The sequence below is a fragment of the Octodon degus genome, unplaced genomic scaffold (assembly GCF_000260255.1).
Source record: "Octodon degus isolate 3935 unplaced genomic scaffold, OctDeg1.0 scaffold00236, whole genome shotgun sequence".
Classification (NCBI taxonomy): Eukaryota; Metazoa; Chordata; class Mammalia; order Rodentia; family Octodontidae; genus Octodon; species Octodon degus.
This window is the reverse complement of record NW_004524812.1, coordinates 1,850,221-1,865,391: the sequence shown is the minus strand read 5'-3', so window position 1 is coordinate 1,865,391 and position 15,171 is coordinate 1,850,221. Positions and strand designations below refer to the sequence as shown.

At 40.3% G+C, this 15,171-nt stretch overlaps 1 protein-coding gene across 4 annotated transcripts in view; it reads right to left on the bottom strand.

The window, feature by feature from the left end:
* The window catches only part of Dock11 (dedicator of cytokinesis 11), a 224,183-nt gene that overhangs the window by 124,533 nt on the left and 84,479 nt on the right, over positions 1-15,171 (bottom strand). For all 4 annotated transcript variants that reach the window (XM_004645686.3, XM_023706010.1, XM_023706012.1 and 1 more), the window contains exons 12-19: positions 14,623-14,835; positions 11,683-11,805; positions 10,281-10,363; positions 7,672-7,794; positions 7,413-7,489; positions 3,715-3,899; positions 3,567-3,632; positions 1,580-1,672 (exon numbers count right to left, since the gene is read on the bottom strand). In XM_004645686.3, the coding sequence (XP_004645743.1) occupies positions 1,580-1,672; positions 3,567-3,632; positions 3,715-3,899; positions 7,413-7,489; positions 7,672-7,794; positions 10,281-10,363; positions 11,683-11,805; positions 14,623-14,835 (963 nt within the window). The remainder of the gene's footprint in view (positions 1-1,579; positions 1,673-3,566; positions 3,633-3,714; positions 3,900-7,412; positions 7,490-7,671; positions 7,795-10,280; positions 10,364-11,682; positions 11,806-14,622; positions 14,836-15,171) is intronic.

Genomic DNA, 15,171 nt, shown 5'->3' with positions numbered 1-15,171 from the left:
ATCAAACAGTAGCTGAATGTTAACAATGCCTCCTACAGATATGTAAGAGACAAATTACAGATTAAAGGTACCCAGGTAGGCACACATCCAAATATATGCAGTGTCTCTTTTTCTCTCTCTACTTGTGAAGGTATAGTAAACAATGCAAAAGCCTGGTCATTTCAGGCATCCTGAAAAGTGTGGATTACTTACTATACGACTAAGCTTTCTGCAGTGAATGGTGTTGGTTGTAATATGCACATATTAAACAGCTTGGTGATGGACATCTGGTCCAATTATCATTCATACAAGACATGGTTTTTGGTGTTATCACTAAGGCCTGTCGTAGGTATATTTCATTACAGAACATGCCTATTCACAGCAATCATACCATCTGGGTATCTAATGCTCTGCTGCACATAAATATGGGCACTGCTACTTCCTTCCCTGCCCCCCTGAGAAACTAAGCACAGTGCAAGGAACAAGTCAGCCCCAAGGCTGGGGTATAAAGTCTTCATACAACAGCAGGTGGACCTGGGGAAATCATGGCAGCAGGGGGGATGGCTTCAGACCAAGCCAAGAACAGGGACAGGAGGATTGAGAGCAGAAAGCAGAGCATCTGGCCTGCAATGCCCATTTAGGTTCCATGGAAACACGGAGGAATCAAAAGCAGTCTAGATTTGGACAAGCAAATACAAACAATTCAGCAGGGACTGTGACAGAGACATGCTGGAAGCTGCATGGAGATACAGAGATGGAGAAGGCAGAAGAGGAGAAAAACAGCAGAGAGAGAGAGAGAAAGGCAGACTCGGGAGGGAGCACAGAAACAGAGAGGGGGACAGATCCCACTCTTTGTGGCCTGGTTTCCACTGAGGTGTGCAGGGCAGTCAGTGTGATTCCAGTGGCCCAGCTGTGTGGCTGTTGTGTCTCAAACTATTTCACTTACAAGCAGGGTGCACCCTACATATAAAACCATAAGAAGGAAAGAGCTAGAAGGGCCATCAAAAAATCTCTTCTGAATTTTTCATGTTTGTTTGCTTATTTATTTGGTACAGGGTCTTAGTACACAGCTTGAATTCATAGTGATCCTCATGGGTCAGCCTCACCAGCACTGGAATTACAGGTATGTGCCACCATATCTGGTTTCGGGGCCAGCATGATGCTGGGCTTGCATGACATGCAGTAGCAGGAATCAAATCCAGGTCTTTGGTGGGCAGATGCTTAGATCACTGAGCTATCTCCCCAGCCCTGAATTTTTCATTTTAAAGCAGAGGAAATAGATCAGGGAGAAGTTGACTTACTCAGTGTCAGAGCCAGTGTTGTCAAAGCTAGGAGGGCTGGAATCCTAGCTACACTCTGATGTTTGTTTCTTACACTGTTATTTAAAATCAGAGAACCCCTTCCATTTGTAAGCAAATATCTCACTGTTATCAGAGGGTCCTGAGCAGTCAGGAGACCTCTGCTTTATGTGGCATTTTCTGTTTTCATGGAACAATACATTTCAAGATCGCAAGTGCATATGAAATGGTGGGAATGATTTGAAGAGGAAAAGAATAGCACATATAACATTTTATAAACACCAGAATGATATGTTTTTTACCTCATCATAGAACTCTGGATTTTGGTTGTGATGGGAGACAACAGCATACGCATTTGTAGTAAAAACAGACCCTGCAGGTTTCCCATAAATACACTGCAAAAAAATAAAATAAGCATCACTGCTCTGAATGCAGGTCTTGTGACTCTATGGAGCCATATACAGTTACAGGCATCTGTGAGCACCGGGCTAAGGCCCAACCCATGTTGCCCTCATCATGGGCCTGGAAGTTCCGAATCATTACACAGTCACTGCAGACACCTCCTTGGCCAGTGTCTAACTTGGCTACATGATGCTTTTGAACTTCATCCATCAAAGAATCGTGATTCCAAGCTAGTTGACAGTAAGAAGCTGAACACTTAGCATCTGAAAGGGAAACACTCACAGACCAGGCCTGGAAAGCTTATTTTCCCCTGCTACTTGGTATCTTAATATGATAGACATCCCCTCAGCCAGTCAGCAATGCTTTTTACATGCTCCTTGTACAGTGGGCAAGCAGAAGAGTTAAAAAAACATAACAGCCAGAAGGAGCCTTAATAGCCTAAAGGAATTAAAAACTGAATGTCTTTTAAGCTGCTGACAAGCTTACGGCCTCTTACATTTTTATATGTGGTACTTTATGAGCTGCATTTTAAAAATCACTGGCTCTCCATTATACCAATAAAATTAATGAAAGGTTTTGTCTGGTGCCATGGAATGATCCAATTTCATTTCTAATGCGAGTTTTTCACTTCCACCAGCCTAATAAGCTCAAGGATGCACACGAAGTCAGCATGCCATGTTACTAATCGCCTCTGTTACTCCAGAATGAGCCTCAGGGCCAGTTAGGAAATGAAATCGACACTCCACAAGAGTGCACATCCAACTCCTTTTAAATATGGTTATGAAGGCAATTTTCAAGAACTGCTGAGAGGTAACCTAAGAATCTTTAAGTATGCAAAAGGAGATTGCGTGAAACAAAAAAGAATGGCTATTTTCATCCATACTAGAGGGAGCACCAGAGAAAACATTACATTCGAGCCCAGTAATCCTTAATTTAACCTGTTTCTCTGTGAAAAGAAAGCTTTGCTCAAATGTAGGAGCTATGAAATATCCAATGATTGAGTCAAGAACATTCCAGTCTCTTTCCATAGAGGTTTGAATGCAAGATTACCAACACATTTGTCTAATTTAGGCTCAAGCTATAGAAGTTGGGAGCTAGATAAGCACTTCTTAATGGCTGCGTATTCTCTTTCTTCTCTTTCAGGTCTTTGACTAACGGGCTAAAGAGCAAAAAGTCAAAACTAGCTGCAAGGAGTAAAAACATAAAGCCACTGTTATGTGACAGATATTTAAGGATTGCTGTACCAGATAATACTGATGTTCTGCTTTGCCAAGATCATAAATGCAACTCTGAAGGCATCTTTTGGCCAGTCATGGAGCACAAGTCATATCTCACATGAAAGGAGTTGTGCTGTGCTTCTGTCAGCTCAAGAGAATCGTTTGGGTTTCAAGGAGTTTATGGCCCCCTGGTGGTACTAGTATACACTCTCAAGCCATATAAGTAAATGACCTTGTAATTGGGCATGGGAGAAGTGCAAAATCTAAATGGGACAAATGCCAAAGCCTTGTAAAGCGCTCTCTCTCTCTCTCTCTCTCTCTCTCTCTCTCTCTCTCTCTCTCTCTCTCTCTCTCTTTTTCTGCTCCTGGTGATAAAACTCAGGGCCTTGCACATAGTACAAAACCGCTCTACCACTGAGGTATCCCTTTAGGCCAAACTTCCCTCACTGTTACTGCTACATACACTCCCATGTCATTTTGTTATGTATTCACATTTAAGCTAACCTTTTTAAGTTCATGCATATAGTAGAAAATATTACCTTTGCCACTTAAGTACATTTATCTTCTTGATGTCTAAACAAATCAAACTCAAACTATGACAATACTAGGTACAAAAATCTCCATCTTTACTATCTCTACCAAAACTATATGCTTATTAAGAGAAACAAACCTTTAGTGCACAAGCATCACTTTCATCTGAATCCCGGAATTCCACACAGACTGCAATGTTCCTCGCCTAAAACGGTAAACATCCAAAGTGAACCACATGTTATTAGTAACACTATATACTGCAAAAATGTATAGCATATACTGCTTACCTTGGCAAATGTTTTCTGGCTGTCATATTTTAATTGCAAGGGATAGACATACAAATGGTTTTTGTAAATAGTAAATGGATAACAATATTTTGTCATTTCTGGAACAAACTCTTCAACTTCTACAGTAATATTTTGACAGTTCTTTTCGAAGGGCTTCAGGGGAACATATGAAGAAGTAATACAATCTATAGTAGGAAAAATAGGTGAAGATCACAAAATTTAACACATTCTTACATTTATGAAAACATACATGGATCGAGTTCTCAAAGAGGGACTTAAAAACAAAACTCTTAGAACATGACCAAAAGTCAAACAACCACTTTCAGAACCCAAATGGATGTGAGGGAGTGGGCTGATACCAATTTTTGTGGAAATCTTCACACCAGGAGTGGGTTGCTATTTCATTCCCAATGCCAAGTGATTTGCCAAATCTAACACACCATAATTTTGACAAATTTAAACTCTGCAAAGAAATCCATTACATTTTCCCTCCTGTGGCTGCAATTTCGCTTACACTGCAAATTTTTATTGGTACCAGGGAAAAAAATAAGGGCGAACTGATGCTTACAATTAGCTCAGGGCAAGTCACGTTTAAAAAGTTAACTTGGTGCAGGTGCACATTTTCACTGAAGAAATAATGGAAGCTTTTGAAACTACAGATCTTATGATGTGTTACCAATAATAAATTCAATACTCCCAAATGGGAGAAATACAAAGCCTCCAAGAAGTCTAGCAGCATGTTATTGAAGCAGCCACTGTAGGAAAGGCTATTCATGTCCTTAAGGGGCTGTGAGACTGCTGGTCCTTACTGAAGAGCCAGACTGGTGTAAGAAAAGAGGCCCGGGCTGAGCTGCACATGAGGACACAAGATTTTGTGTTGGGTTTACTGTTCTGTGATTATTAAAATGATTACTTATGTTCTAGTACTGAGGAGTGAATCCAGGGCCTTTGCACTGAGTGACATCCTCAGCTCTTTTTACATACTTTTATGGAGACATGGTCTCCTTATCTCACCCAGGCTGGGCTTGAACTTGCAATCTTCTTGCCTCAGCCTCCCAGAGTGCTGGTATTACAGGTGTGGTGCCACTATACCTTGCTTCACATATGTGTACTTATGATAGAAAATTGCGAGGTATAGAGTAAAGCTACACAGTAATAGCTGGTCATTCTATCACCTAGAGATAAGGACTATTAACATTTTGGTATATTTTTTCTGGTTTTCTTTCAATGCCTGTTGTATACAGTAAAACTATTTGTATAAAACTTAATCTTGACTTTTGGCATTTAATCTGATGTGCTGGTCCCTAACTGAGCATCAGTTTTAACAGCAGCATAAAGTTTCATAGTACTGGTTTGCACCTGCCTTAAGTGCAGTCAGTGCTCTGCTTATTCCCAATTCCCCCCAGTATAAGTGGCACTGCAGAGAACACCTGCATGCACAGACTTCTTTCTGTACTTTAAATTACTTATCTAGGGAAAACAATCCATTGTGCTCTTAAATGTTTTAAAATGCAAATCAGACGCCCCTCATGTGCTCCCAATCCTTTAATGATGTCTCATTGCACATAGAATAAAACACAATCACTTTTATTTTTGGCAGTGCTGGGGATGGAGCCCAGCGCCTTAGCACATACTACACTAGTGCTCTGTCGCTAAGCTCTGCCATCACCCGCAAGCCTTGAAGGACTCGCCATGATCCACACAATTCACTGCATGGCACAATCCTTCCTACTGCTCCTGGTACCTCAGAGTCCCATCACATTCTGTGCTAGAGCCACAGTGGCTTTCTTTCTGTTCATGGAAGCCAAGCTTGCTTCTACCTTGATGTGCTCAGCCACACTTGGTGTGCTCAGTCTGGAATGCACAGACCATACGATGGATGCTTCTCCCTCGTCAGTCCTAAGCTCAAGAGAGGCCTTCCCTGGCAACCTTTTTAAAGCTGTCTTCCCCTATCATAATTTGAAATTACCCATTCATTTGTTTGTTTGATGTTTGTTGTTCCTTCTAGACTTTAAGCTCCATTAAGTTTACAGCATTTCATAGGTACTCAATACATTTTTACTCACTAAATACTGATTTAAGGAGTGAATAGATAGATAGAATCTTAACACTGAAATGCCCTAACTCGGTCTAAGCATTTGCCTGGCAAGTGCAAGGACCTGGGATCAATCCCCAGTACTGCATGCCGTGCTGCCCCTGCCCTGGACACACTGAACTAGCCACCAAAAAGGGGTGTGGTGACACACACCTACAATCTCAGTGCTGGGGAGGCTGAGACAGGGGGATCACTGTGAGTCCAAGCGGTGTAGTGAGACCCTGTACCAAATAAATAAATAAATAAAAACATAAAAGATTTTTTTAAAAAGTTAAAAAAAGAAATGCCCTAATTACAAACACCTAAGGATACCTATTGCCAAATTGTTTGCCTACTCATGATAGGTAATGAAGCCAAAACCTAGCCAGATTTGACTACTTTACTAAATATATTATTTGATTGTTTGAGTTTACTGTGCTGGGATTGAACCCAGGACCTCAAGCATGCTAAGCACTACCACTGAGGTACATGTGCAGCCCAGTACTTTAAACATTTTTCTAAATTTGATGAGCAAAGCCATCTTGTTTTAATTTACATAATGAATTATTAATGAGATTGAATGTTTTTCAAATATTTCCTAGAATCTTCATTTTATCTCTTACAAATTGTCTTCTGCATCTTTTGTCCATTTTCTCCAGGGATCTTAGGTTCTAGTCCTTAGACAGGAAATTCTCTTCCAATTTGATCTCTTAGCTAATAACAGAAGCAGGAACTTATCCAAGGCAAAAGGCAACAGAAACTGATGGGGCATTCTTATAACATCATATACATGAAGTGTCTGATAAAACCACCTTGACACTCTCTCTTTTTATGTATTTAGCACAGGGTCTCACTATGCAGATGGGACTCATAGTGATTCTCCTATTTTCAGTCTTTCGAGTACTGGGATTACAGGTGCACGCCAGCATGCCCAGTCTCAATCACCATCTCAGCGTGCCCTGGGGGAGGGGCTACCACTGTATGATGGGGATTGAACTACAGTCCCTGCAACTGCCTAAGGACGTGCTTTAATCTGCTGAGCTATCTGGCCAGCCATTTGACTCTCTTCTTAATCTGTTATTATTCACCATGTACACTGGGGTGAGTTTATATCCACCTCAGAACCTCAGCATATGATTTATAGGAAGTAGGTTCTTTAAAGATGTAATTAATTAAAAAAAATAAAGATGTAATTAGTTAAGACGAGGCCATAGGGAATTGGGGTGGGCTCCAAATCTAATGACTGATTTCCTTATAAGAAGGACATGTGAGGACACAGAGGGAAGTATGCCAAAGGACACTGGAGTGACGCAGCTACAAGCTAAGGAATGGCAACCATAGCCAAAAGATACCAGAATCAGAAAAGACCCAGGAGGGCTTCTTCCCTAGAGCATTCAGAGGGAGCATGGCCTGGCCCCTTGATCAAAATCCCTCTTGATTTTGGACTTCTAACTTCCCAAGCTGTGAGAGAATAAATGTCTGTTGCTTTGAGCCACACAATGTATAATACTTTGTTACAGCAGCCATAGGAAACTAATTTACTATATAAATCTCAAGGAAAATATTTTTTAAAAAATCTAGCATCAAATATAATGTTTAAGGTTTGTTTGCAATACATCCTTACTTGGTAAATCCACAGGAACACATTCCACTGTGATGTTTAGCTGCCCAGGAATAATCTGCAATTTGGTCTTTTCTGGCCTACGTATAAAATAAGATTATCTCAGAGTTAAATATCATGATTCTTAAATGCATCGATTACCCTCCATCCAAACCCAATTTTTAAGCATTTGCTTTTGCCCGTCCCTACCCCCAATGATCACTGTAAAAAACTGAGAGTTCATATATTACATTCATCTATTGCATTAACACTATGCACTTACTTTTTGTATTCTGAGAGCAACTTGAGCATGTCTTCATTAGAAAGTTTGCTACTGTCTTGTTTATATATAGGAGAAAATCTCCCATCCAGATCCAGAGAGCCTTGGATGTCTTTGAAAATGGGTCTAAAACAGCAACACATAGGCTTTTTAAAAAAGTATAAAGTACAAATAAAACTAACACTGGTGGGAATGTAAAACGACTTGGGAAACAGTTTGGTGGCTTCTCACCAAGGTCAACATACATTTATGCTACTGTGCTGCGATTTCCCTCCATGGCGTTTGCACATGCTATAGAAATAGGCACAGCAGGTTTATTGGTGATAGCCCTAAGCTGGCGACAACCCAGATACTCATACATAGTGAATGGGTAAACAAACTACAGTATATTCATACAATATAATACTACTCAAAATGACTCACTGATGCACACAACAACATGGGTTCCAACACACATTAAGAAACCGGACACAAGAACACATGCCACAGGATTCCATGTGCATGCAGATGGAGAGTAAATAAAAAGCCATCTATACCACTCATCGCATCATTTGGCTACCCAGTGTAGGTGAGCTGATTGACTGGACAGGGTCCTGAGGAAGCTCTCTGGGGTGACAGATGAGTTCTGTGTTTTGGTTGGGGTGGTGGCTACACTACCAAATGCATTTGTGAATATTCATCAAGATGGACATTTAAAATATGAGCATTTTATGAAAGGTAAAGTGTATTACCATAAAATAGATAAAAATTGAGTGAGATGATTTATGTAGTTTGCAATATACATGTGCAATTTCTTTTATGCATTTGAATTATTTCTTCCCCTTCCTCTCTTCCCATTTTAAGCATCTATTTTACAGCTAAAATGAACTGACATACAAGCATCTAACTCAGTGGAAGAAGCCACAGCCAGAAACAATTCCCCCTGCCAGAACCTTGAAGATGTGAGTAAAGGCATTAACTCCATTGTTCCTATTCCTAAGTATACTTCCTTTATTTCCAGCAAACAGGAGCTTTTCATTCATTTTTTAAATAGCCCAGCCAAGTCTTTAGAGGCACTTCCTACTGACAACCAAACCAACTCAGGAAGAAATGAAATTGTATAATTGTTCCTCAGAACTGAGATCAAAACTTCGGTTTATTTCAAACTTAATTTTTCTGACAATAATATCAAGTAGCTTCTGCTACTGCACAAAGGGAGGCACTAGATGTCTAGATGTCTCCAGATGTCTAGAGGAGGTGCAGAAGTCAGGCGCTCTGTACTCTGATCTGTACTTGGCCATGTACTGCATGAACTTGGCCAAGGATCCCTTTCTTTTTGTAAAATTTTACTTCTGTGCCTCAATTTCATCATCTCTAAGATGGGGACAAAGATAGTCCTAAAAAATATATTTATCAGGGGCCAATAGTATAGCACTTGCCTAGCATGTGCAAGGTCCTGGATTCAATCCTCAGCTCTGCCAAAATAGTCAAACAAACTAGACACACACTCATTCAGCTTTAGACCAGTGGGTGCTTTGATCAGAGTCAACAATAACTATTACTGTAATAATACTAATAATAACAGTGAGAACAGCTGCAGCAGCAGTAGCAATGTTTTTTCAGGCTGTAGCATTATATATACAGTAATATTTATAAGCTTTATCTTCTAGAATGCCTGTATAAGCTAATCTCCAATATTGTTTGCAAGTCACCTAGCCTTGGCTACCAGTTTTTTTCCACCAATCTTCCAAACAAGAATAATGATGACTTTTCATCTATCAGCATATAATACTTTTTGAGAAATTTCCCAAAAGGAAATGATTATAAGTAGTCACAGATACAAAAGTTAATTAACTTAGCATCTCATACCCTTATGCTACTCCCCAGAACCCAATAAACATAATTGATTGAATTATTCAGAACATGGTGCCCTTTTTTCCCCAGAAGTTCCAATGAGTGGTACAGGCTGTACCACAAACAAGCCAGTGAACTTGTATTTCAAAGGGGTGTGGGGGGGAATGAGAAACATGTTTTAAGTCACCACTGCATGTAGATTTGCAAAATTTGGATACAATAGTACTAATTATCATAACAAGGAGGTATAGCTAATGCTTGTTTCCAAATATACTTCTCCCAAAGGGCTAGCTGAATTTGTCACCAGAAAGTAAGAATATTAATTACACACTTGTGCTTAATGACTGCACTTCATCTTCAAAATTTTAGCCTGTTTTCCAGAATTATTCTATGATAGATTTCCAAACCATAAATCCAGCCAACTCTGAAATAATGAGCATATTGTACATAATTCATTATAATTTTTAGTTTTCTGGAAAAAAATTTCATCGTTTTAGCAAATATGCTGTTTTAAAATGCAGTGAAATTAAGTGGTGTCAGCCACAGCACTACCCAAGCCAAAGAAAATTTCCCTACAGCAAGTTATAGGCAATAATGAAAGGGTCTTAGAACTGGTCTGTGATACACAGCAAATTCAAAGAGAAAAATGTCCTATGCCCCATGTGTCCCAAAGTACAACTGGGCAGCTAGAAACAGACTGCTAAGTGATGGTGAGGACATCAGTCCTCAACATCCTCGATGAGCATGCATATAAGGTTCAATATTATCATTATACAAACCTGGCAGCCCAAGCAAAGGGCATTCTGTATTGTCCAAGGCGACTACACACTTGCTTCGCTGTCCTGTGTACCTTCTGGGCTGTCTAAGGTCAGGAACAAGAAGTTAGGCTCATAGCTGTTCAATCTACCATGGAATGAATCAGAAAAAGTCCCCCATATTTACCAACAGAAAACTTCCAAAATATAGAGAAAATATAGAAAGATCTATTTTTAAAAAAAGCACAACACATGTCTGCTTTTTTCTAAAAAATAGCATTTCTTACAAGCTTTGTGCTTTCTCATTAACACAGCCTGCATCTTTATATAGGAAGACAGACAAAACAGACATAAGATATAATTCACCCTGAAGTCCCCTACTGGCAAGTTTTTAAGCAGTTTCAACATGTATTTCCTCTCACAGAGCAGGCTGATACTCATCATCCTTGGGAGAAGTTTGTTCTGGATACAGCTGACCTTTCTACTGCCTAGATGGGGCACAAAGACCAAGAGCCGATGCAATTAGTCTTGTGTAGGCAGGAGCCCCTGTTTGTATAGGCAATGAAAGATGACAAAGGAGATAAACTGCCTGCCTACAGAACCTAGGCAGGCTGTGAAATGTTGGCTGGATGCTTATCCCTAGGGATACAGAATGCTAGAAGCTTTTATCTGTATCATCAAAAATTTTCACGAATTAGTCACATGTCACTTCAGTATCTCCCACTTAAATGCTATTTGGATTCACAGTGAAGTGGCAAATAGAATCAACTGCAGACTTTGTTTCTTAGGTTTTTTTCTTTTCTTTCTTCTTCTTCTTCTTCTTCTTCTTCTTCTTCTTCTTCTTCTTCTTCTTCTTCTTCTTCTTCTTCTTCTTCTTTTTAATTTTTTTCTTGTACTAGGGATTGAACCCAGGGCCTTCACATTGAACTACATCCTCATCTTTTTATTTTGACACAGGGTCTCTTTGAGTTTCCATGGCTAGGTTCGAACTTTTGATCCCCCTGCCTCCTGTTCTCATTGCATCACAGACAGGAATGAATCTGGGAGGGCCCAGGCATTTAGCTACTACAGACAGGACTAGGTCATCTTTATCCTCCCATCTCTAGCATCCTAGAGCTGTAATTAAGGGAGGAGCAGCTACTACCCAGGATCCCACAGCCCTCAGCCCAGGTGGCCTAAAAGCATGTGGCTCTTCTGATAAGCTAGCAGAAAGCAGTCTGTCATACAGAACATAAAAAGCAGGGTGGGGAAGGCCATGCTCCAGTCTTAGCACACAAACCAACATAGTACTGTATGTAATATTTGCAGAATGTACAACATTCTCAGAGAATGATTTTTCTTCTAGCGTGTCATTGACAATGTCATTTAAAATATCCATAAAACAAGAATTCTACATGAAGCTGAAATGTTCAGTGTTTATAAATACCTTTACTGGATCTGAATTTTTGATGTAGGGTTCTGCACAGTGTGTGATGTTTCCCTGTAGCACCTTTTCAATTCTCGCTACTAAAAAAATTTCAGGATGTGGATTCGTCACTGAGAAGATTCCCTAGAAAAAAAAATTGCTTCTATTAATAGACTTTCTATGTAACCTTATACCTACAGCTGTTTGGTGGATGATTCCTAGCAGTGTGTTCAGTATAGAATGTTGATATTCAGCACAGGATCATGTCGAGGGTTGTACAAATAGGTAGCATTTTCTTTTCATTTAGATTTCAAAGCTCTCAATGTTCCTTTCAAAATGGATTTTTACATTCTGTCACCAACTTCACAGCCACTAGTCCCCAAAGTGCAGGTGTAACTACTGCTGCTTAGTTTCTTCTGTTTGGCTGTGTGCTCGGGATGAGTTCTTAGATCAAGTGACTACAATGGACTTCTCTGATATAGTTAGCAGGTGTTAAAATAATGTGAATTTTCCAAACAGAACTAGATACGTGTTTTTAAACGCAACTGCATATAGTTCCAGGGTAATTAATTCCTGCACACTTCATTCATGTTCATTGCAGCTAGAAGAAAGAAAGTGCATTAGTATTCTGCCTACCATAAAAACTGAACCACCGTGTAGAAACATTCCTTTGTTTCAGCCAAAGAGCTCTGGTGCTTTCAACACAAAGGAAGGACACAGAGGATTCAAAACTCATCTTTTCTCTGCATACCTTCTTTCCGGGTACTAATGTGGAACTAACCAAAGGTGCACAAGTTTTCTTTGAATGTATGTGGAGCAGTCATGCCAAAGCCTGACTACTTTGGCACCTTCCAGACACAGATCCTCTAACTAGCCAGTTAGTAGGATTAGGCTGCTGTTTGAAGGAGGACCACACCAATGAATTTGAGTGGAAACATGCATCACTGGTTCTCTACCAAGTTTTCTTTCTCTACTTGGTATACTACCAATTTTGTTAATATAGTACTGCACAGGTTTCAAACACACTGTCTCATTTGTTCTACGGGGAAGCCTCTGAGGTAGACGGGGCAGAATAGAAAATAGAATGTAAAAGACTAACAATTCTCCAAAAGTCAAACCACTTGCAACCAGTCTGGGGAATGGCTGATTCAGCTTTGAATTTTCAAGCAGCACACATTCAATAAACTGGATAAAAACTGCCCCAAAGTCCATTTTCCTGGCTTCAAATTCTGGCTTCATTATTTATTGGTTTAGTAAGCCACATCTTTTCTAAGTCTTGGGTTTCTCATATATGAAATGCGGTGGTGCTGAAAATAGTAGTGATTTCCTAAATCTCTTGTAGGGGTTAAATGAAATAATGTACATGGTGTGCCTGGTTGTTGCGAGGGTGGTCTGTCCAAGTGTGTCAAGGTCACAGATCTTGGCTACTGGTGCTGCCGGGAGCATGCTGCTCACGCTATGAGCCAGGGCTGGCACACTGCCTGAGCTGCCCCTGCAGACGGTACACTGAGCAGTGCATCTTGAGCGCAATCCTTTTCAGAGACAGGCTCTCACTGTGTTGCCCAAGCTGGCCTCCAATTCTCAGTTGAAGTTATTTTCCTGCCTCAGCTTCCTAAAAAACTGGAACTCTATGTGTACTTCATGCCCAGCTAAATACAATTGCATGCTAGTATACACTTTATGGCACTCAGTCTTCACCTTAGAGGCCCCTTCAATGCAGGCACTACTATGGGCACATATTACAGATGAAGAAACAGAGGCTCTGAGAGGGTGATGCAGTGAATAAGCAAGTGAGGAGCACAGCCTGGGCTTTTGGACAACACAGTCCGTGCTGTGCTGCCTGGCACCTTTAAGGCCCATATGTCCAATGTCTCCCATGGCCTGGATTTGAGTAATCATACTGGTTAGTGCTACAGCTAATATTTGCTGTGCACCTACCGTTCACTGTTCCTGCAGTCTCTGCATTTTCCCACACTGATGCCAGCAGAAAGCATTACCATTTGGAGCTGTTTGACAATTAATAGAAGCATTCTCTTCCCACCTGTTTATGGAAAGGGCTGTTACTGCTACTACTCCCATAGCTGTGTTGCACTGAGTAAACCCTGTGTGCCTGTCAGGTATGTGTAAAAAAGCATGAATGTGACATAATTTTAATAGAACCATGCATAATACATACATGTATTTGCATAGATACAACACAGGTGTCTGGAAGGTGTTCACTAAAACAGGACTAACACTTTTCTTTTGGGAAAGATCAGTCTCCTTACAGCATGGGCAGTTTTGTTCATATGCCTCTTCTTCCCACTTCATCTCCAAACCATCCTGTCTCAGTCCTGCATCCCTGATCTCTTCGACCTCCAGCCTTGCCAGAGGTCAGAATGCCAAGAACCCATCATCCTCCTTCTAAATGGGATTCTTTGCACCAGATGGGACAGAATAAAGGAGCATTTAGCTGTGACACAGGCATTCCCTTCCTGTTGCTTTTCAAGCTGGACCTTTTATACACGGTCTTAATGATCCATTAAAACTACCTACTCGCTACTGGACTTAGGAAAGAGGAATGGGAGAGTTAATACAGAGTCAGTGCTTCAAAAAAGCAACCCTCTGGGGTACCTATTGCTTTATCCATGAATATACACAACTCTGTGTGTGTGTGTGTGTGTGTGTGTGTGTGTGTGTGTGTGTGCCTGCCTGTCCATATTTGCATTCCATCTCACAAAATACTGGGAGTCTCACATCACAGTCCCACTGAAAAGTTACCTTCCTAATAATACGGTATTACCAAGTTCATTGGTTGCTATTTTCCCCCTCCAACTTCAGTTACAGGAAAAATACCTACAGGCAGATCTTACAAGAGATAGAATACCACAGCACAGCAGTTTGAAACCATTATTAAATAGTGGAAGGATGTTTCTGTCTCTTGTTCCAAATGTGCCACCAAAGCCAAAGATCACTCTTTACCTGCTTTATGTAGCGTAACTGCGACTCAGCAATTCCATGAATGGAAGACATGGGTGAAGATCCCTTTAGGCTTCCATCGCTGGCCAGCTGGGCAGAAGCACCACATAGCATTTCACGGACAGACAGGGGGTTCAAGTCCACATGAAAGTCAGCTGAAATCTTACAATTGTTCTTCACATCAAATAAGGCGAGGTTGATAAAAAAGGGCTCAACCTAGGAATGAAAAGGGTTACATTCTAAAACAAAAACTTTTTGAGGGTGATATAAGTTAGAAAAAATACAAATCACATGGTAATTTTTTATCCTTCAGGTTTCCATGACTGCAGGTGCTGAGTTCAACGTTTAGCTAAAGTTGCATACCTTATATGCATGGAAAAAACAGTCCCAAATAAGATTTCATCAAATTTTAAATTTTTTCCAGTGTCAATATGTTTGCAAGTTACTAATTTTTAAATAGATAAGTAGAAATCAAAGCTACATTTCAGCAACAATTAATTTAATTCTCTGCATACCAACTGGAACTACCTCCAAAAGAATGGCAATGTTATA